Source organism: Camelus bactrianus, chromosome 14, assembly GCF_048773025.1.
Source record: "Camelus bactrianus isolate YW-2024 breed Bactrian camel chromosome 14, ASM4877302v1, whole genome shotgun sequence".
Lineage (NCBI taxonomy): Eukaryota > Metazoa > Chordata > Mammalia > Artiodactyla > Camelidae > Camelus > Camelus bactrianus.
In genome coordinates, this window is record NC_133552.1 from 30,293,084 (window position 1) to 30,316,002 (window position 22,919).

General features: G+C 44.9%; 1 protein-coding gene across 15 annotated transcripts in view; it reads left to right on the forward strand.

The window, feature by feature from the left end:
* Positions 1-22,919, forward strand: part of LOC123615342 (uncharacterized) — a 156,319-nt gene that overhangs the window by 85,437 nt on the left and 47,963 nt on the right. For 11 of the 15 annotated variants that reach the window (XM_074378272.1, XM_074378264.1, XM_074378266.1 and 8 more), the window contains 2 exons: positions 12,417-13,323; positions 17,396-17,978. In XM_074378272.1, the coding sequence (XP_074234373.1) occupies positions 12,417-12,695 (279 nt within the window). In that variant the 3' untranslated portion in view covers positions 12,696-13,323; positions 17,396-17,978. The other 4 variants (XM_074378278.1, XM_074378270.1, XM_074378277.1 and 1 more) reach the window with 4 other exon arrangements.

The window sequence follows — 22,919 nt, forward strand, 5'->3', positions numbered from 1 at the left end:
AGTTACAAAAGGGATAAGCATAAAAACAGATGACGGCAAACTGTGATCAGCTTTGAGAAGGAAAGGAACAGGTCTCGCCGTGCAGAGCTTGGAGCATTCCCGTCGGGGCTGCTCTGGGGGCGTTCATCTCAGCTAAACAATCTCCGCTCCTGCACCAAGGCAGGAAGACAGATCGCGTGTGACCGGATAGACGGGGCCTCATTGATAATACTCATTCCCCATTAAGTGGCAGCTGTCATGGGCACTTACCTAGTAAAGAGATGTCGGCCATAATCATCACGCAATTTACTCAGTTGTTTTATTGTCCCCACCTTTGAGATGAGGTAATTGAAGCTGAGGAGATTGCTGCATGCCCGTCATTATGTTGGAAATACACCCACTGGCCTTTCAACCTAGACTGGTGTGGCTGTCATAACCCAGCACTGTGAATGGCATCGGGTAGCTTCTCCCAAGTGGCCCAAAAGACTGACACTGATTTTCTTAATTCGTAGGAAATGGTATGTGACAACAAGAGAAAAAGATAGTAAGAAATTGTTTGGAAAACTAGAAAATAAAAACCAATTCTTCCCTAGCTGGGGGAGCGTACCCAGTGTCACTCACCCCACTCACTGTCTGGCACCTCTGCCCTGCCGACTCTGTGTTCAGAAGCCACTCTGAGCCTTTGAAGAACATTTTACCTCATGACACTGTTGACTAGGACCTGCGACCTCTCTGTCCCTGGTTAACACCCTTCAAAGCCATTTAAACCTTATGCAGTCTCCTCCGCTCAGATGTAAGAATAGCCTCTTTAAACTTCTTGATGCACCTCATTAATGAAGATCTTGCGAAGGAAACCTAGCCAAAACCTGGGATGTATGCACATACTGACTCTAACCTCAGCATTTTTTGAAGTTCAGAATCAGAGAGGTGGGAGACACAGGAAAGGCTTTCTAAGGTAGAAAGGGGAAAGTGAAAGGACGCAGGCTGTGTGAGTGAAACATCTTGGTCCCAGCCAGCAAGGTGCCTGCATTCAGGATGGTGTGTGGGGAGTACAGAGATCTCACAAAGAAAGAATTGTTGGGATGGGAGGGAAGACAGTTAGGTTCTTTACTGAGGAAGGAAAAAGTGGGCTGAACATTTCCTGGTGGAACAAGAGGACTGTGACATGATGTGCTTGCATTTTGGAGAGAAGGGTTTTGTGGGGACAGGCCTAGGGAGAACGCTCTCTCACTGAGGAGTCAGCATAACAGGGAACCACAGAGAAGCAGGCAGAAACCAGGGCCCCTGCTGGGAGAGGGGCTGCCCGCCATTTCGAGCCCAGGGGGCTGCTTCTGTCCCTTAGCTAGAGCCTCAGAGCTCCCTTGACAACCCAGTCCTGTTGATAGAAGAAAAAAACGTGGGGCATGGGAAGGGCTGTGTCCCAGGCTTTTGTTGAGCCCCTGGGGTGTGCCCCGCCAGATGTTGGTCCTTGGCTTCGTGCAGGAAAGAATTCAAGAGCAAGCCAGTGTTGAGTAAAGGTAGGTGTATTCAGAGAGATACATTGAAAGGCAAGAGAAACGCCACGAGGTGTGGGGGTTGGATGCTCAGATTAAAAGTAGGTACACACACCACAGTGAGTGGGCCTTCTCGGAAGAGGGAGAGAGAGGGGTGACAGCGAGGTGGCACTGTGTTGCTGGTTTTGATTGGCTTGGTGGTTTCATATGCTAATAAGTAGGAGGACCAGCCTAAGGGCAATGGGCTGGGATTCCCAGGGAGCTGGACATTTCCCACCCTGTGACCTTTTGTGGCTAGCCTTGGGACTGCCATTGTGCCTGGGGGCATGTTATTCACCATGTTACTATTACAATGCGTGTATAATGAAGCTCAAGATCTGCTAGAAGTTAAATCTCTTTATCCTGAGCCTCAAAACCTATTGGGGGTTGAATCCTTCACCATTTTGTTGTTAATTGTTGTGGCCTTCCTTGAATGGCTGTGCTCTGCCCCCTTCCATCCTGTCTCACTGTGATGACACAGAGAGAGCAAAGGCAGGGCCCTGCCTTTGCTCCTGCATTTAACAGGGGTTGAGGTAGGCTGGGCTGAGGATGACTCTGAGTGGTGAGAAGGATGTTTCAGATTTTCCCACGTGGGACATTGGAACTGCCAGCAGCCACCGCAGATTTATCTCACGGCCATTATCGCTTGTGTCACTCACCTTTTTATATATATTTTTTTAAGTATTTAATCTAAATTTAATATCAGGTATTTTTAGGAAAGAAATTTCTCTTTTTCTTTTCTTTGGGGCTCTTTTGGGGGGGTAGGTACTTAGGTGTATTTATCTGTTAGTGGAGGCCCTGGGGCTTGAACCCAGGACCCCGTGCATGCTAAGCACACTCTCTATCACTGAGCTCTACTGTGAAGGAAAAACCGGGCTGGTCTGACAAGATAACTCATAAGTCTAGGAATGTGAAGGAGAGGCTGGGCTGGGCTAACAAGTCTAAGTATTGGAATACTGATCTGAGTTCTGCTAGACTAACTTGTAAATCTAGGTTAATTTGTGTTGGTTTGCTGTTTATGTGTTTTTGCTAGCCAGCTGGATTTTCAAAGATACATATCTGGCTTTGGAATGTTGGTTTGCTTCCTCCCTGCCTCCACTTTTGTGATGATAATGCTGCTAAAGCTGTTCCATGCCTATTGGCCTAATACCCCAAGCTTGTAATTTACCCTATAAAACCTCATGTGCACGTCTTGGAGGTGCTCAGAGCTTTGGAGCAGAAGCCCCTCTGAGCCCGCCGGTGTAATACATCTGAGTACTCCAACCCTCCGAGTGGTGCTTGTTTCTTGACTGGCCTTTCGTTTCCGTAACACTACCACCCGCCCCATCATCTTTTTCTTTTTGCTTTAGCTGCCTAGAATCTTACAGCTGAATTTCTAGTCGGCCTTTAACACTTACCCTGACTTCATGGCATCCATTTTTATGATTTTACCTCCCCCTGGTTTCATTTAAGTATTGAATCTCCATTTTCTCTTCACTCTCACTTTTGTCTTTTTGTTGTTATAGTTGTTAAGCTGTGTTTAAAAAATTGTTTAGTTTCTCTTTTAGCAGGAGGCTGAACGTAAATAAATATGTAAACAAACTTATCACACAAATGCTCTTATATATTCTAAGCTGTTTAGTAGTTACATAAAAACTGAATTGAATATTAAAGTGATAATATTTTTAAATTATTTTTTAATTTTTTATAAAGTTATAGCTGATTTACAATATGATATGTTTCAGGTGTAGAATAGATGCACAATTTTTAATGTTATGCTCCATTTAGTGTTATTGTAAAACATTGGCTATATTCCCTGTGTTGTAAGATACATCCCTGTAGCGTGTTTATGTTACATGTAGAAGTTTGTATAAGAAATTTGGGTAGTGTAGAGTCTGGGGTGTGGTTGTGACTGACCCAGGTTCATGGTCACCCTGCCTGTCAGAGCCCAGGCCCTCAGTCCTGTCTGCAGGGGAGCGAGTGGAGGCAGCTCTCATCAGCGCTGGCACCACCCTCTTAGTGGCAGTGAAAGCAATGACTGTCTGTGGACTTGCAAAGGGTTGTTCCAGGAGCTTTACATACATTTCTTCATTTAATAATTAAAGCCTTCCTGTGAGGAATCGTTTTATGTTTTTAATGAAAAATACATTTTATTTTGATTTTGATAGGCTTCAAACCTCTGGAAAATTTACAGGATTAGTACAATAAACGCTTAGATACATTTCACCTAAAAGGGCACTATTTGCCCTGTTGTGTCTGGCTTATTTTAGCATAAAGTTTCAAGGTTCATCCATGTTGTAGCCTGAATCAGTACTTTATTCTTTTGGTTTGATAAAATCCTTTTTCTTTTTTTTCGTTTTTGGTCTATTTAAAAATATTTTCATTGAAGTCTAGTCAGTTTATAATGTTGCATCATTTTCTTGTGTACAGCAAAACACATCAGTTATATGGAAACATACCTGTATTCATTTTCATATTCTTTTTAAACATGTTACTATAAGATATTAAATATATTTTCCTATGCTATACAGTATAAACTTGCTGTTTATTCTATACATAGTATCTGCAAATCTTGAACTCCCAATTTATTTCTTCCCACACCCTTTCCCCTCTGGTAACCATAGTTTGGTTTCTATGTCTCTGTGTCTGTTTCGGTTCTGTAGATAATTTTATCTTTTTGTTTCTTTGTTTTTTCTTTTTTGGTTTTTTTTTAGATTCCACATGTGAGCGATCTCATATGGTATTTTTCTTTCTCTTTCTGGCTTACTTCACTTAGAATGACATTCACCAGGTCCATTCATGTTGCTGCAAATGGCATTATTTTATTATATTTTTATGTCTGAATAGTAGCCTATTGTACAATTATACTAAAACCTCTTTATCCAGTCATCTGTCAGTGGACATTTAGGTTGTTTCCATGTCTTGCTATTGTAAATAATGCTGCTGTAAATGTAAATGATATATAAATAAATATTACATTGGGGTGTAGGTGTCCTTTTGAATTACGATTCCTTCTGGGTATATGCCCAGGTTTGCTGGGTCATATGGGAGGTCAATTTTTTGTCTTTTGAGAAACCTCTATACTGTTATCCACAATGGCTCCACCAAACTTCATTCCCACCACAGTGTAGGACGGTTCCCTATTCTCCACAGCCTGTCCAGCATTTATTGTTTGTGAACTTCTGAATCATGGCTATTCTGAATGGTGAGAGGTGATACTTGATTGTAGTTTTGATTTGCATTTCTCTGATAATGATATTGAGCATTTATTCATGTGCCTATTGACCATTTGTATGTCTTCATTGGAGAAATGTTTCTTAAGTTCTTCTGCCCATTTTTGGATTGAATTGTTTGTTTTTCTTTCTTATTAAGTGTAAAAGCAGTATACATATTCTGGGAATTAAGCCCTTGTCAGTTTCATTTATTGTAAATATTTTCTCCCATTCCATAGGTTTTCTTTTTGTTTTGCTTACTGTTTCCTTTGCTGTGCAAAAGCTTGTAAGTTTAATTAGATCCCACTTGTATATTTTTGCTTGTATTTCTATTGCTTGAGTAGACTGCTCTAGGAGAACATTGCTGAGATGTATGTCAGAAGTTTGCCTATGTTTTCTTCTAAGAGGTTTATAGAGTCTTGTCTACATGTTTAAGTCTTTAAGCCATTTTGAATTTATTTTTGTGTGTGCTGTGAGGGAGTAGTCTAACTTCATTGATTTACATGCATCTGTCCAGTTTTCACTACACCATTTGCTGAAGAGGCTGTCTTTACTCCATTGTATGTTCTCACCTCCTTTGTCAAAGATTCAATGACCAAAAGTTTGTGGGACTATTCTTGGTAATTTTGTTTATCCGTTCATTGATGGATGGATATTGTTTGTAACCTTTGGCTACTCTGAATGATACTGCCATGAATATTGATGTGCAAGATTTTGTGAGAATATGTTTTCATTCTGTTGGCTGTACAGTTGGCCCGCCATATCTGTAGTTTCCACTTCATGGATCCAGATGGCTGGTTGTAAAGGGACTCGAACATCCTTTGATTATGGAATCCATGGTGGTGGGTTCCTGAAGCCAACCCCCCGAGGATACTGAGGGATGACTCTATATGTAGGAGTGGAATTGCTGAGCCATATAACTCTAAGCTATTGAGGAAACACCAGACTTCTCCAAAGAAGCTGCACCATTGTCCCTTTCCACTGGCAGCCTATGAGGTTTCTCTGCCTCCTGAACGACACTTGTTATTGTCCATGCTTTGATAATAAACATCATAGTGGGTGTAAAATGAGATCTCGTTTTGATTTTGATTTGGCTAGTGATGCTGAGCATCTTTTCATATGCTTATTGGCCAATTGTGTATCTATTTAAATCTTTGGCAAATTTAAAAATTGGGTCTATTTTCTTTGTATTGTTCAGTTGTAAACATTTGTTATATATCCTGGATACTAGTCCCTTATTAGATATATGCTTTGCAAAATTTTTCTCCTATTTTGCATGTTGTCCTTTCACTTAAGCTTTTTTAAACATTAAAACAATTTCTTTACAGGGGAGGTAATTAGATGTATTGATTTAATTTATTTTTCTTGTTAAGCATGCACTCTATCACTTCAGATAACCCCTTCCCCAGTCATTTCACTTTCTTTATGATGTCCTTTGTAAGAAAAAGGTTTTAATTTAATGAAGTCCAGTTTATCTGCTTTTATTTTTTATCACTTGTGCTCTTGCTATTGTATCTAGGAAACTAAAGCCTATCCTAAGACCACAAAGATTTATACTGTGTCTTCTTTCAGAAAGTTTATAGGTTTAGTTATTACGTTTCTGTCTGTGATCCAATTTGAATTAATTTTTATTTGTTATATACAATAAGGGGGTCCAGATTTCAGATTCATTCTTTTGCCTGCAGATACCTAGCTATCTCTGCACCATTTGTTGAATAGACTGTTCTTTCAGTGGAGTGTTGTTTGCACCCTTGTGGAAAACTGATTGTAAATGTAAGTTTTTTCCCCCTGGGTTTTTATTGTGTCTCATAGATTTATTTATCCAAACTTATGCCAATACCATACTGACTTGAGTACTATAGCTTTTTAGTACAATTTAAAGTGAGTACTCCAAATTTGCTCTACTTTTTCAAGATTGTTTAGGCTGTCCTGGTCCCCTTGCAGTTCCATATGAATATTGGGATCAGTTTTTCAATTTTTCCAAAGAAGTCACCTGGAATTTTCATAGGGATTCCACTGAATTTGTAGATCACTTTGGGGAGTCTTAACATTTTTAGCAATATTGTCTACCATTCCGTGAACATGGGATGTCTTCCATATATTTAGATCTTTTAAATTTTATTTTGGAGATACTTCAAAATGTTCAATGTACAAATCTTGTAAATTTTTGTTAAATGTATCTCTCATTTTATTTTTAATGCTGTTGTAAATGGAAAGGCTGAGCTTCTTAAGGGTGGGACTATATATCAATTTGTTTATTTCTAGGATTCCTACACAGAAAATACACTAGGTTTATATTTGCTACATAAATCTATCCACAACTCTTCCCTCCCCTGTGTTATAAGAAACCAAGACCCAAGTTAAGCTACCTGAACACTTATGTGGAAGTGAGAAATAAGACCCTTGGGTGGGGCTTTGTGCAGATGATACTGACAGCTTATTCAGGATGGCTTCATCTTAATTACTTTTAAACAAACCTTTCAGTGTATTTAGTCAGGTACATTAAGAACATGCCCTTTTGAAGTGCAGAGGAGCTAAGACTATCATTTTCAAACAATTTCTAGTGAGAGTGTTGTATTTGAAACCTAATTTGCATCAATTTTGAAGATTTATGTTTCAGGAGCTTTGACTAAAGAACACCTGTCTTTATTCAATAATGACAACTAAATGCTCAAGCAACATGTAGAGTTTGAGCAAACTGCCCCTGCCCCTTAGTGCTGGTTGGCTGCAGCTGTAACTGGAGTCAGCACTTACCTCTCCCAGTAGGCTTGTGCTGATCTGCTCAAAGGGGTTCGTCCAACAGTTTGTCAGTCTGTTGGACAAAGCCATAAAACATTGATTTAAGGTTGCTGGAATGGAATCTATCCTTACTAATATTAAGTAAGCACATATTGAGTGCTTACTGTATGTTGGGAATTGTCCCTTGGCCTCACATGATTATTATTTCTCTTAAAATCTCACATATTTCCTTGTTATTCTCACTTTACAGATAAGGAGACTGAGAATTATATCTTCTCTCTTTTGAGGGGAGCTCATTATCAATGAATGGAAGTTGTAAGGAAAAAGATATTGATTCATCCTCAGAAAACATTTTTCTGAGAGTCAACAATGAAGAGTGTGACCACTGAAGGTGATCATTGTTCGAGTGAGAAAAGCCCCGGGTTGTACGGGGTCAGCATCCCTGTCCTGGACACGGCCTGTGTAGAGCTGCGTGGTGGGTGAGGCGGCGCGGCCGTGCAGGGAACGCAGATGCCGGGCCGTTGTGCTGTGCTCAGGCCCGGTGGGGCTTTCTCCTAAGGGCAGTGGACCGTCATTGACAGATTTAAAGTAGGGGAGTGGGGTGCTCTCGTGGATCACTTTTGTCTTGTAGAATGCTTGGAAACATTTAGAAGGCTCGGCAGGAGGTGATGTGATGAGTCAGGGTGGCTGCGAGGTGTAGCAGTGTTCAATTTTCAAGTGGTTTTCAGTCCCAGGTTTGTGGCTCAGTAGCCGTGTCACTTTGGATGACGCACTCTAGGAAGTGAAACAATTTATCTAATCAATTGAAGCAGTGATGTAACGACTTCCCAGGACTGCTGTGGAGATCCAGTGAGATAACGTGTGCACAGTGTGCAGCGTGGTCCCAGCACAGAGTCAGTGTTTAGTGAGTGCCAGTGAGTACCTAGTAGGACAGATGAGGGTTGTGGGACTGGGTGACTGAGGAAACCTGGGCCCTGAAGAAGGGGTCCAATCACATCTGTGAGTGATGGGCCTGAGCTGGGAGAGACAGGGAGAGCTTAGCCCCCGACCAAGGGCCCTGGGCTGGACGGCTGGTGAAGCACCGTGAAGTCAGCTCTTTGCAGGTGGAGTTGGAATTGCCCTTGAGACATCTAAGTGCAGTGTCATGAACTCAAAAAGGAGCTCTGTGCCCGGGCTGTGCATTTTCCTATTATCTCAATCCCTGAGGACCCCAAGGTATTGATCACTGAACGTGAAGTCATACTTTATAGGACAAGTGTATAGTAGTATCATCTCTGTCATCAAAGCTCACGTCTCTTTATTCATCACTCACTTTGCTAACTGGGTACTTACAGAACTCACTTCACCGCCCTCCCCTGGGCTCAGGCTCCACAGTAAAGAGGTGGTGAGCCTCCCTCTTCTCCAGAAGGGGACACATTTAGCTGGTAGCATTCTATACCTCACCAGACTTAGAATTTTAGTTTCTTGTTTTAATTCTATTTTCTGTTGGCTATCTCCTGACAAGAGAGAAGTTTTACCTCATGGTCATGTTTCAATTAGCTGTTACTGAGAATTGCTGATCTGATCCATAGTGTATGTATTTTATTAACTTTGAAGAGTATTTATCATTTTTCTGTCTTTGCCCTTTAATTCTGTATGCCCCTTCAAGGCTCTATCCTATTTGGGGCCTTATTATTTTTTTATTAAAAAATGTCTGTTAGCAGTTAAGAAAAGAAAAGAAAAGAAAAGAAAAAATGCACATGATACCTAAATTTAGAAAATATCTAGTTTGTTTTCTGTCTCGGCAATGGAGGGATCTATAAACTCGTGAAAACCTTCATTACACAAGTTCCTTAAAATGCTGATTAAGAAATAAAAGCTTCCTTCCTCATCTTTCAAGCTGCACAGCTAATTGTCAAGAAAGTGAGGGGAAATCCTCAGAAGCCAAGACAAACCAGAAAGCAGGGATTCTGGGAGATACGTGAGCATTAGAAGCCCTGGGGTGCCGGTTGGCTCCTGAACTGAGATTCAGTTGCTTTGACAGGAGGGCAGGAGTTGAGTCCCAGGCCTCTCACACTGGGAGTTGGATGGCTGATCATATGTAAAGAGAAGCCCATCCCGAGAAGCCTGGTTTACTAAATGGTGAACTTGGAAAAAAAAAAACTTCCTCAAGGCAAGAAAGTAAGGAAAGTCAATTTTGTTGGAAGAGGGGAAAAATAACAAATCCAAAGTAAAGATTTAGTTTAAAGCTTTTCTGGCATGAGAGTGACCACATACTCCTGGCAGAAAATCACAGCTACTCCTGGAATTAGAAGGTTTTGAATGAATCAGTGAACAGCCATTCCGAAAAAGGCCTCCAGAGTCTTGTGGATCAAAATACTGGACCGCAAACACCTCTCTTCCAAGGTCTCATTCAAATAACCAGGAAGGTTTTAAAGGAAAGAAGCCATAATCATAGTTCTATTTATTGACATTAGTATATGCTAGGAATTCAGAGGTGACTATGGAGTTGTCTCTTTTATGGACCTTACTTTCTCTTTGGGGTGACAAACTGTATAGTCAGGGAGGTTGGTGGAGGGAGGTGTTTGTCTGTTGCAATTAGCCAGGAGAGGAGATTAAGAAAGCAGTGAAGGGTGGGTTAACTTTTTAGCTGAGGACAGTCTTGTTCAGTTGGCTTTTAATTGCAGGCTCAATGAGTTGCCACTGGAGGGAATAGATCTTACGAAAGATGGACTTAACTCAGCCCTCTTTAGAATGGACAAGTGAACCTGGAGAAAGACAGTCAAATCTGTGCAGACATTAAAGTTCACTTGAACGTGCTCCATCCCTGAACCAAAGAGAGGACAAATATGCAGCATTTCTTGAGGACAGAGGAGTGGTTTTTAAGGTTCTCCAAGAATGAATCCCAGGGAACTGAGATGGCCAGTTGTCAAACTGTGACTTTGCTCTTTGGACGGTGTACCCACCAAGGTTATTGGCCTTTTATAGGTTTCCATTTCTCTTTAATACATGTCAGGTGATGAGGAATTGGGCTCAAGTGTTTGACACCTTGTAGAGGTGACTTTGGGTACCTGCCTAGAAGCGCGGGCACAGCTGCGGCTGCGTCATACATCTTGCTGCCCATCCCTTTCCCCGGCTCCGTGATCATGGCAGAGTGGTTCCTTGTTGACCTGTCCATCTCCTCTGTGACATCATAACCCATGAAAACACTGGAACGTATTAACATGGCTTTGTTAAAGTCAAAGGAACAGATCTAATATGGAGTCAGATTTGTTCTTTCCTATTTCAGTAGTGCCATGGAGAAGGCACTTTGGGCAGCTTTTTGTAGGGTCCTGGAGGCTTTCTCTCTCAGCCTCTGGGCGCCTATATTGAAAACCTTTCATAGCTGTCTGGCCTGCTGGAAAACCTCTCCGACTGTTTTGCCCTGAAGTTGTGTTCTGTTTATAACTCATCTCTACTACTTGGAAAACAACTCAATAAAAGCTCAGTTGGTTTTCCACCAGCCTTGGGCAGGGGTGAGGGATAGCATGTTATTATTTTATAAAATAAGAATAAGAATAGTAAGAATAATAATAGTAAGAATAATAAAAGAAGTCTTAAAACAGCACTGGGCACATAGCAGAGAGTCAATAAATGTTTCCTGGCTTAAATCAAAAGTGTTGGCTTAGTGATTCCATGGCTGCTGTATTTGCTGATCTAGTTACTCCTTTGCTTCATTACACTTTTTTTTACTGAAAAAGAAATACATGCATATGGTTAAAAAATAATTCAAACACAGCACAAAAATATACAAGTGAAAGAAGTTTCCCCTCATCTTCTCTTCTTAAAGCCCTCCCTGGAGATGCCACTGTTTACTATCCTTCGTGTGCTTTTCCAGATATGCTATGCACATTCCCACCTATGTATGTAAATTCCTTTAAAGTTTTAGGTATTTTTAACTTAAAGAGATTTAAATCCTCAAGTGGCTTCTGCCCCTGTAATAGAAAGAACAAATCTGACTCCATATTAGATGTGTTCCTTTGACTTTAACCATGTGCTCTGTCTCCTAGGCTTCATTTTGCTTGTAAAACAATGTTGCCTAGAGCCTGAAATATACAGGAGAGCCTATTCTGAAGGCTCTGACCTTTAAGGATATTTAACACTTGTTCATTCATAAAAAGATAACAAGTTGCAGAATAGAAAATAACGTTTGTTTTGCTGGAGGTTTACAGAGATTTGACCCAGGCAGATAGCTGCAAAAACAAAGGATTCTAACAACAAAGTATACATACACCAAGAAGTTTGCAACAACCAAACATGTAGGAAAGAAGCCTGAATTCTGACTTGGGGAGATGGTTTTCCAGGACATTAGTTTGCCATCTAGGTCTACAGAAACTTGCTATTCCTTGCCCCAACACCTGGTCTCCCAACTTATTGGCCTGTCCTGCACTGAGGAGAATGAATTTGGACTCGGTAACACTCCTATCTACCTAGCAAGCTGGGCACTGGAACTGAGGACAGCTCTCCCACACCCAGGGACCTAATGTGAGCCCTTGATGGTTCCACTAGGTGGAGTGTGGTTTACCCAGGAGGGATGCGGACTACACACCAACACTCAGGAAGTCTGCTCAGTCTGCGGCTCTGATCTTGTACTTCCCGGTCCCTGCCAGCCCAAAACCTGGGACAGTGGAACTAAGGCAGAGATTATGCCTGCCTGTTTCCCAGCGTGTAAAAGGGGAATATGTACTCTTCCCAAGGTAGTTCTGAGCGACAACACCTGCGGGTTCTTGGTTCCCGGAGCAACAGGAAACCCAGCTCCGCATGGTGGCAACGGTGTGATACCTGTAGGGGTTCTTCAGAGGCATCGGCTGGAGGGCTGGACCAGGGAGGTAAAACTTGAGCTGCGGGCACTGAAGGGTTAGAGAAGGGTACAGAGACAGGACTGCTTCCTCCTTCGGGGTGCCCCCAGAGGTAAAGCTTTTTCTCTCCATCTCCGCTATTCCCCTCCCCTCTCCAGATCCCTCCCTTCTCTCTGCTTCTCCTGTCCATCAGTCTCCCTCCACTTTTCCCCTCCTTTCTTCCTCCTCCCATCTTCTCCCTCCCTTGCTGCCCTAGCTTCTCTCGCAGAACCCAGAGGATCGCTGGCCCTCCTACGCATGCGCAGTCAGTGCCAGCTGGACGGTGGTTTGGAAGCTCCAGCTCCCAGCCAGGGATCGGCCACAAAACCTTCTCAGCTCTGTCGCCTGGTAGGCCTTTGGCTCCTGCCCTGGGCCGGGGCCTCTGGCTCTGGAAGTGAAAGGTGGGGGCTCCCGAGAAAGGGGTCAGGCGGCTGCGGGAGGGCGGTCCGCGTGTCACAGCCCGCGAGGGCGTGAGTCAGCGTGTGTTCAGCTGAATTGCTCGGGGCCAGCCCTCTGTGCCCACGCCACCTGCCCCGGCGCCCCGGCGCCCCGGCCACAGCTGTCCAGGGCCAGGTGTGCACCTGCCGCCTCCCGCCCCAGCCGGGCTCCCCTCAGTCAGCGGCTGGCGTCCCCTTCCCCTCTCCCACCCGCGAGTCCTCTCCTCCCGGGCTTCCTCTCCTCGGCCACCGACCCGTCCCAGCCCCCGGGCGGGCTGTGTCCCGCGTTGGCGGGGTCTGCGGACTGGGACAGGGGCGGGTGGCTGGGGCTGTGGCTGGCCTCCGAGCGAGGCTGCAGCCCGTGTCCCCACCCCCCACCGCTTTCCCTGCCCCGCGACCCCGGGGCTGCCCTCCTCTCCCTTTCCCGCTCCCTGAGGGCCAGCTCAGCAGCGTGGGCGCTGCTCCCTGGGCTGAGAGCCTCCGGCTGTAAAGCCCAGCTTCTCCTGGTGGAGTCGGAAAAAGGGATCGGAAAAAGGGATCGTCAGTGCTGAGCGAGATTCTGTCTCCTCCCTCAGTGTTTCTGCCCCAGGTAAGTACCTTGAATTCTTTCAGGTGTTATGATGGCGGTGCTTGATGATGTCAAGTGTTTTTATAGTGAGAGGGATTACAGTGTTGAAAGCAGGGATTTTTTCAGTTAAAAATGAGCTGAAGGCATGAGGCTGTGACATTCTCCTTCCTTCCCTCTCCCAGGGTGAAACGTGTGACCGTCGATTTTAAAAAGATAGTTACAGTCCCTAATTAGCCCAGCCCAGCTAGTGTGTGTTAACAGGAATAGCACCACCAGAGGCATTGGAGACCTAGGGACATTGCAGTCCTAAAGAGCTCCTGGCACAGTTTGGTTTGTTTTGGTTTTATCTTTTCTTAAATAGTGGGGTAGACTAGTTGTATAGAGGGAAAAATAATTGTCAAGAAATATTTTTTCATATAACAGCTTTATTGTGATATTGTTCACACACCATGAAGTCCACCCATTTAAATGGTACAATTCAGCAGCTTTTAGCATATTCACAGTGGTGCAACCATTATTATTCCAGAACGTTTTCATCACTTCAGAAAGAACAGTAGAAATGAATGACCTATCCACCCCTACCCAGTGGTGGTTCTAAAGAAGTTTCTTGGCTCTTCCTGACCATAAACTAACTTGTTACATTCCACAAAAAATCTGGTAGGAATTCTAATCAGAATTGCATAGAATCTGTCTATCAAAACAGGAAGAATTAATGTCTTTATGACATAAACTTCTACCCATGAATATATCTAGGACCTTATCTTTTCATCTGTCCAGAGCCTGGCCCTTGGGAAGTCCTCACTAATTGTTGGGCTTGTGAATGATGAGATTCTATACATCGTTAGTTGCAACTGTAGCCTTTCACAGAAGAGAAAAATAACCTCAGTGAAGCCAAGTGACTCTGATGATCAGAAAGAGTGACATTCAGTGATTGAGTGATCCAGTGGACTTGGTGCTTGCAACCAGAATTCTCCACCAGCTACAGCTAAGGGGATTACATTGTTCTTTTATTTTTTCTTAATGGCGTTTCTTTTATTTTTACTTATTTTTTTAAATTATTTTTTATTGAAGTGTAGTCAATTTACAATGTTAGTTTCAGGTGTCCAGCAGAGATTCAGTTATAAACATATGCATACGTATATAAATATGTTTTAGATTGTTTTTAGTACAACTCATTACAAGACTCTGAATATAGTTCCCTGTGCTATATAGTAGGTCCATGTCATTTATTTTATATTTATTAATGTGTATCTGTTAATCCCCCCTTTCCTGCCTGCTAACCACAATTTGCTTTCTATGTCCATGAGTCCATTTCTAGCAGCACCATTTTTCCTAGTAATATATTCTGGTTGGCTGCTTTCAGTTTCAGTAATTCCATCTTATCTGTGGCGCTTTTCTTCTGGTGGGCCTTTATGTGGCTTGCACACGTGGCAATATAGATCTGTATTTGGGAGTACTCCAGGCCTCGTGTAGTCCCTGGTACAGAGCACCCACTGAGCTGATGCTTGAACTGGGAAAAAAACACAGTAAATGTTGGAATTTCCACTATGGTTGAGACTTCCAGGTTTCTATAACCTGTTTAGCCCACCTTAATATTGGGTGCACCCATACTGGGAAATTTGCTGGAACTTCAAGTTATGGTGGTGTAGAGACAGGGCCTTGTATGCTTCTTCTCTTTCCTTTTTCTAACACTCATTCTTCTGGGCCTCCCAGATCCTCCCCCAGCAGTGCCCAGGGCTGGCTTGGTGCTGCGCTGAGGCAATATTTGTTAATAAGGCCCTTTCCTCATCTCTTCTGAGCCTCCGTTTCCTTCTCTGCACAATGAGGGCTTAGACTAGATAAGCGCTTTTCAGTTTCTTTTAAAGCCATGTTTCCTTTGAGAAACAGAAAAAAACAAATCTCTACTCCCACCTCAACCTTTTAGATTTTGATACTTCATCCAATGAGTGACATAGCTCTTTGTGGAAAATTGATGTCATTGTGATTCCAGATGGCACAGAAAAGACTCTTCAGAGATTTATTGCAGGGAGAGGGCAGGAAAGGGGCAGTATGTCACACTTTCTAGTATGAGTACTGGAGCAGGGGCTTGGATTTTAATACGGTGTCTGACGTGGCCTCTCTCTAATCTTTCACAATGTGATAAACCTTTCTCCCTCAGTTTCTTAATGTGTCAAGTTGGGGTGATAATATTTTAGGGATTTTGTGAAACATTATACACATAAGACATTGTGTCTCGGTAGAAACAAGACCTGCTAGGGCGTCAGGGATTTCTTTAAAAAAAAAAATCTTGTCCATAGCACTCTGTCTGTATGTATTTTGAAGTTCCTGAAGGGTGAGGGTTGAGTCTAAAGTCCATCGTGGGACAGGTGGCCCATGGGTCTGTTTGCCCCAGATTGCCCCCTCCTCCCCAGTCCTCTTCCTCTCAGTCCAGGATGAAGTTCCCTAGTAGATTTACACAGAAGTCTTATGGAAATGGCTTTTCATTTTATTGTTTCACCATGAAGGGCTGCCATCGTAATCTCTGTGGTCACGTTTTGGTGACATGAATGCTATGCAATTGGGAGTTTCTATTTAATAAAAAGAAAAAAAAATTACAAATACAAAATTAGACGTATGGTGGTGACAGGGGCTCTTGGAAGTGGGGACCATTAGCTTTGTTACCGTCAGGTGCAGTGGCCTCTGGCCGTAAGGACCCATCCTCGTGCTCTGAAGTTGGAGGGACCAGTGGGTTCAGTGGGAATGTTAACTGAGTGTATCTCATGGGCTGGGCATTGTCCTATTTGTACTGTGTGTCCCTTATTTGAGACAGTGAGCTCATTTAACCTCAATAGCCTCTTCAAAAAATTAGACTTTTTATTTTGAGATATAATGTAGATTCCCATGTAGTTGTAAGAGATAATATGGAGAGGGCCTATGGACATTTTGCCCAATTTTCCTTAATGGTTCCATCTTGCAAAGTTGGGGTACAATTGATTACTGACTCACTAACACTTCGAGGTTTGTGTTATTGCCCTCATTTCTATTCATGATTAAACTGGGGCTTAGAGAAGCACACAGGCCTGCCCAGGTCACCCACGTGGTTAGTGTAGAGTCGGGTGGAACGTGGGCTTGGGATTTCCAGGCAGTATCATTATGATGGTCTGTGGCAGGGAGCAGCATTCACTTTGATTGTTTATTCATTCATTCAACAAACATTTATTAAGTAACCTCTGTGGGTCAGATGCTTTCATAGGGTTATCTGATTCTTCAGCAGTACTGAGAATCAGGTAATGTTTTCTATTTTTTAATCTGAGAAAATTAGCTCTGAGATTTTATAACCCCCCCAAAAATATATAGCTCATAAAGGAGGGATAGTAAATTTGTACAGTCCCCCCTTGTTATGCAGGTGGTACCCTAAGCATTTTACATTTGCAAACTTCCATAATCCAGATATATTCTTGTAAGGCAAGGATTTTTTTTTTTTTTAATTCAAGTATAGTCAAGTTTACAATGTTGTGTCAGTTGCAAAGTGTTTTTGAAATTTGAATTAAAAATATTTTTTGAGGAGTGTAATTAGGTTTATTTATTTGTTTCATTTTTTAAAATGAGGTACTGGGGATTGAACACAGGACCTCGTACATGCTAAGCACGTGCTCTACCACTGAACTGTACCCTCATCCCCAAGGCAAGTTTTCTTCTCCATTATTCTGCAGCTTAGAAGTTCAAATAAATTGGAGTTGAAATCCAGATCTTTTGATCCCACTGTGGTCCTTTTCTTTATATTCTGCTGAAGGGGTGTAGGGAAAGCAGTTCCTTTGTTCATTTCTTTATTCAGGAGTTTGAGCACTGACTTTTCATCAGGGTCTGGCTAGGTGCTTGGAAACAGAAAACAAGAAATGACCCTTTTCTGCAAGGGCAGGAAGCCTAGACCAAAAGCTGGGTAATGTGATCCGAGCTACAGTAGCCATGTGTAGACTCTGAGGACAAACTGTACCCCCGGCTTTGCTTGGGCTTCCCTTGCCTTCTGGCTGGTACACACCAGGTCACTGCAATGCAGAGGGGCCCGCAGAACACAGCACAGTATGTAACTCGATCTCCTCTCCCCTCTCGGCAGGGCCTGCTACATGAGAATCCCTGACTACGTGCAGTGTGCTGAGGACTACGAGACTCTCCCCGTGGTGGTCCAACACATGGGGATCATCTCAGAGGAGAATTTCCTTTGCATCTATAAGCAAATCTCCTTGGTGAGCCAAATCATCCCTTGCAGCTCCCCCTGGGCACTCTGTATCCACTACAGGCACCACTATGTGCCCGAGAATGGGTGAAGCGTCTTCCAGACCCACCGCAAGGTCGTGGGCCTTGTCACCATTACCGACTGCCTCTCGGCCAAGGCCTTCGAGAAGCTCCACGTGCAGAGGAGCTGTATGGCACCACGCTTAATGACTCTCAGCTCTTTGTCTTTGTGCTGCATGGGGAGGTAGCAGAGCAGCCACCCACCGTCATGGCCTTCAAACTACGAGGACTGCAGGATGGTGGAGAAGATGATCGAGGAATTCACTGAGTCACTCTGAGTCACTCTTCATCATGCTCAAGTCCAAGTGGCTGGATGGGCCCCCCGACAAGTCTGGGGACAAGATCCCCCTCTTCTGCATCCTGTTTGAGAAGGAGGACTTCATGGGACTGGACACAGACAGCAGGTAATTCTACCTGGATGCCCGTCCGTCCTGGCTGTGTGCCAGGTTGCTTCCCTACATCCAGAAATGGATCGGCAAGGAAGAGGGCTGTCTTGTAGCCAAGGGGGAAGGGAGGTAATGCCCGCCGGTTTACAGACATTTAAAAGTGAATCCGCCTTTTTTTCACAGAGATCCTTTTAGGGTTAGTGTGGACACTTACTCCCGCTTCTCAGCCAGGAACCCTGGTGGGAACCCTGGAGTTGCTGTCCAATAGATTAGCCACAGCCACTGATGCTAGGAGCGCTGGGGAGGAGGCTGCTCTGAGCTGAGATGTGCTGTAGGTCAAATGCACATCAGACGCTGAGACTTGTCTAGTAAAAAGAATGTAAATTATCTTGTTACTTTCTATATTGATTACATGTCAAAAGGATAGTATTTTACATACAGTAGATTAAGTAAGGTCTGTTCTTAAAATCATTTTCTAGATTTTGTTTGTTTCTTTGTTTCTTTGTTTCCCGTTTTAAATGTGGCAACTGGGAAACTTTCTTTACAATGGCTCTCATTTCATTTCTGTTGGGCAGCCTGTCCTGGGACAGTCTCATCCCTTTGCTTATAGATGAGATGCTGAATCCCGAGACACAGAACGAGGCGCTGGTTGAGCTGGGGGTGAAGCCAGTGTCTCCTGCCTCCCAGGCCCAGCACCTGCATGGCTCAGGCCCTCTCTTTCTGCCCGACAGCCACCATGCCAAGTTAGGACATCAGAAACACCTCCAGGGACTTCTGAATGAACTCCTTATGCAGGGAAAGGCATATCACGGAGTATGGGACAGAGCAGGGAAAGGTTCATCCTCACTTTGTCCCTGTGATTAAGTCAACAGCCAACTTTGCCTCGGAAGTGCAGATGAGCTCTTCTGGGCTGCCTAACCCCCCCCAATTTCTGCTCTGTTTCCCCTTGTATCTATCGTGCTGTCCCTCGGGCAGAAGAGGGTGAGATGCCTTTGCCGAGAGGTGGTCCCCCTTTGCTGGGGAAAGTGAGGGAAGCTGTGTCTCCCCGGCCTACGGCCTCGGGCTTTGATACTGGAGAGCGCTCATGGCGGTCCCACAGGTGGCGGTCGGAGGACCTGGCACGTGCTGCCGGGCCCGCTCTTGAGGCAGTGCTCTGTGATTCTTGAACTTACCTAAGATCAGAACCTACTTTCTGGTTGTTGGTAAGTTGGAGGAGAAGATGCCAGAGAATTGATAAAAAGAAAGTCCAGACCAGCCCTGTGAGTGAGAGGCATAGGGGACCCGAGTCCCACCTGCATTTGGTGCCTGGCGGGCTCTGGGTGAATTTTCAGTTCATCCCCGGACATGCATCTATGGCTTAAGGAAGGGGCAAGTTATGTCGTGGCCATGATCTGTACTTGTCCTCACAGGGCCCTGTGATCTACATGCCCGCACACCCCTTCTGCTCCTTGGAGATGAGGTGGCAGGTTTAGGAGACTGGGTACTGCTGAGGGCACAGCTTCCAGTACCGTGCTACACCGAGGCTGGCTCCGTTCACCTCACCTGTCACCTCCTGCTGAGCCCCCAGGTGTTAGTCATCGTAGGTGCATCGGTGCAACGTAAGCAGGGACCACCTTCTCCCCATGGACAGACTGGTGGGTGAGCAGTGGAAGCCTGGAGCCCAGCCCCAACCCCCTGGCCAGTGCCTCCTCTTTTGTCATAGGAGTCACTGTTGACACTTTTGCTCAGCAACTGCTTGGCTCTGAGTCTGCAGACCCACCAGACAATGCCAGCTTGTTTTTGCCTTTTGAAGTCTGCCCTTTGGATTGGCGGAGTAGCTAGATGTGTTCTTAGCCCATAGTGGCTGACACAGTCACCATTGTTTACCCAGAACCTCGTGTACCAGGCATGGCTCTCGGCATCAAAATATAGCAGCGCATTAAACCTCCCTCCTGGTGGGTCTGTCTGTGTTGGTACAATAAGCGCTCAGCCAGCATCTGAACATCAGTGAGATAACTCGGCCAGTGAGCTTGGGTCAAGCACGTTCTTCTCCAGTCACTTTTACTCCATTGTTGCTTTTACTATTCCACAGTCATTAATATTTAAAACAATGCTTTGGTGCAGGAGCAGAGCCTAATTCTCTCCTGCTACTCTTGATGGGAGTGACTAAAACTGTCCAGCCTGAAATGCGACCACAATTTGTAGCTCAAAAGCTGCCTAGACTCATGTAGGTGGAGTTTTGGTTAGGAGCGCTGACCACATTGGGGTCCCCCGGCAGCGCCGCTCCTCTCAGGCCCCTGCCTTCCCTGGAGCAGGAGGTGAGGGTGGGTCTCACCGTCCCCGATTTCCTGGCCTCACACACTCACGTAAATTCTTGTACATGCTGTCAAAGTAATTTTTGTTCTTATGAGTTTCTAATTTTCTCTTGTTCCTCTTTTCCTTTTTCTTTATTCCTTTTTCTCTTGTACTGCCCTGTGAGCATGTTGTTGTGTCTGAAAAGGTGGGCTGTGCACACCATGCATTGGAAATAGCTAGATTGCCTTCCGTGCTGTCTCCATCACTTTAAAAAGCAAAAACTTAACAGCTGCCTTGACCCATATATTATCCTAGTCATCTTTTTATTTTCTAATTTTTTGGAATATTTGCTTTGTTAGCACAACACCAACTGGTGTTTGATACCTGTTAAAATCCTAGCTTTGAGGACCCTGTTTGGTCCTCCTTATATTTGGTGACAAATGCACCCTTATTAAATTTGTTTGATTGTTTTCAAGAAGTGAGATGCTAATTGATATAGCTGGCTGCTGAGGGATTATTTTAATGGAGTATTTAAACTTGTAAAGTCAAATTCTGCAGCATCTTGCTCGATTCCCGCTTTTACACAAACGTGCTCGGCACGCAGTTCAGGGCTGTCGCTGTGTGACGTGCGTGACGGCGCTTCCTGGCCGGCGGTCACTGGTGAGGAGGTGGCAGGCTCGGGGGTGAGCAGCTGCAGGGGACGATGTTGGAGGAAGCAGTCACCGTTTTCTTATTTTATTTCTTTTTGCATTCTACTTCCCTTTGCCATTTATTTTACTTTGCCTTCATAAAGGGGCAGAAGCGAGTCTAAAATCCATGCCACTCTTTTGTTCCCTTTACGAGGCTGGTTTTTCTGAGTATCAGGACAACATGGCCTTCTCCTAAGTAGCTGGCTCACCTGGATCTGGTGGACACAGGGACCGCTAACGGGGACCGTAGCTTCCTCTCCGTTTCAGCCAGTGGGCATTCAGAGCTGGGTCTCTGGTTTGTCTCAGCAGCCGTGCAGGCCTCCCTGCACCGGCCTGTACTTTTTACCCATGTTGGCAGTAAATAGCTGACTCTGTGTCTGTTGCCGCTGGCGTCCACCACTGACGGCCATGTCGTTAGTTTGCGGTAGTGAGTCTCCAACACCCCAGTCAGCCGTGAAGGAAGATGCTTTGGCCGACAAAGGACTTTGGATTCTCACCCCCACCCTGGTTCATCTCACTCGGGGGAACGGTTTGGCCACTACCATCATGCTGACCATGAGGCCTTGTTTCTCCTTTCATGCTCTGGTCCAAATGTGGACACTTCGTTTTTCACTGACTTGGTCTCGCTTGAGACAGGCCAGACTTTCTGAAAGAGTCCATCACATTCTGGGTGGGGAACAGAACAGAAGTAAGTGTCGCAAGTAGAATTCCAGGCTATCTGGGTTGGCAAATGCAGGCTGGGATTTGTGATGGCTCGGCTGTGCCCTGGACACAGGCCTTTCCCGTGGCTCCCAAGATCCCAGGGGTTGGAGTGAGAACAGCCTTGCCTGGGTTCCTCCATCCTCATCTGCTCACTGGCAGGTGTGTCTGCTAACTAGCAGCTCCCCCAGACCTCGGGCCCTTCAAAGTTCAGATCACGGGACAACCTCGAGTCCCTTCTCCTGGGCCTCCTTTGTGAGAATCCAGTGCCTCCTGAGGCGACCCATGCCAGGAGATGCCTCCCCTTACAGGGAGCACCCTTCAGAGGACTGTGACTCAGGGCAACATGCTGTGAGCTTGTGGGGTTACGGCCATGGTCCCTGCAGAACCAGACTTGAGATGGGCTTAGTGATGGAAATAATAGGACTGATTCCAGAGCAGGGCTGGGGGAGGGAACAGGGGAAACTGAATATGAGCTTAAACACCTAGGTGGGTGCTGGGGCTGTTACTAAAATGGGGTGTCTGCGAGGTACCTGCCAGGAACCCAATTCCAGAGTAAATGGTGGACATGAGGCATTTTTAAGATGCCATTTGTCATCCAAGTTAGGACATCAAAGAGGCAATCAGGTCTATGAGCCTGGGGCTCCGATGAAGGAGCCGGACTGGAGATACTCGTTAGGAGTCATCATTCTTAGCTGGTGTTCACAGCCGTGTAGGTGGATGAGCTCATCTCGAGAGGTGCAGACTGAGGCTGAGGGGGCCAGGGCTGTGCCTTGGTTGGAGGAAAGCCCAGACCATGCACCTTTGGTGTGTCAGTCAGAGGCGTTTGTGATTTTCAGAGCAATGTGATTTATCCTTAAGGGACCGTGGGATGGGCAGGGGCACCCTGGAAGAAATCTGAAGGAAAGATCGTGGCCAAGTGTGTGTCTTGCGAAGATGCAGAAACTGCAGGGTCCGGGAGGGTAGACACCTCAGTGGATGGAGTTGGAGAGGGGAGTGGGGGAATATAGTCACACTTACCTGTGAGGGAGGGAGGGAGGCCTAGGGACTCCCTACCCTACCGAACTCACTTTCCCATGAACAGAAGGCAATCAAACAGAGTATCTGAGGTGAGAAGGGATGGGCGCTGGGAGAGGAGCCAAACTAGAGAATGGTGCTTGGACAGTTCTGGAATAGTCTCCCTGCAAAATAGAGTTAAAAAACCCAGACTCTTAAGAACACTGATAGTGACTGGGGAGGAGGCAGTTGTTTTCCTTGCCTCCTAAGGGTAAGGCATGTATCCAGGTATACACAGAAG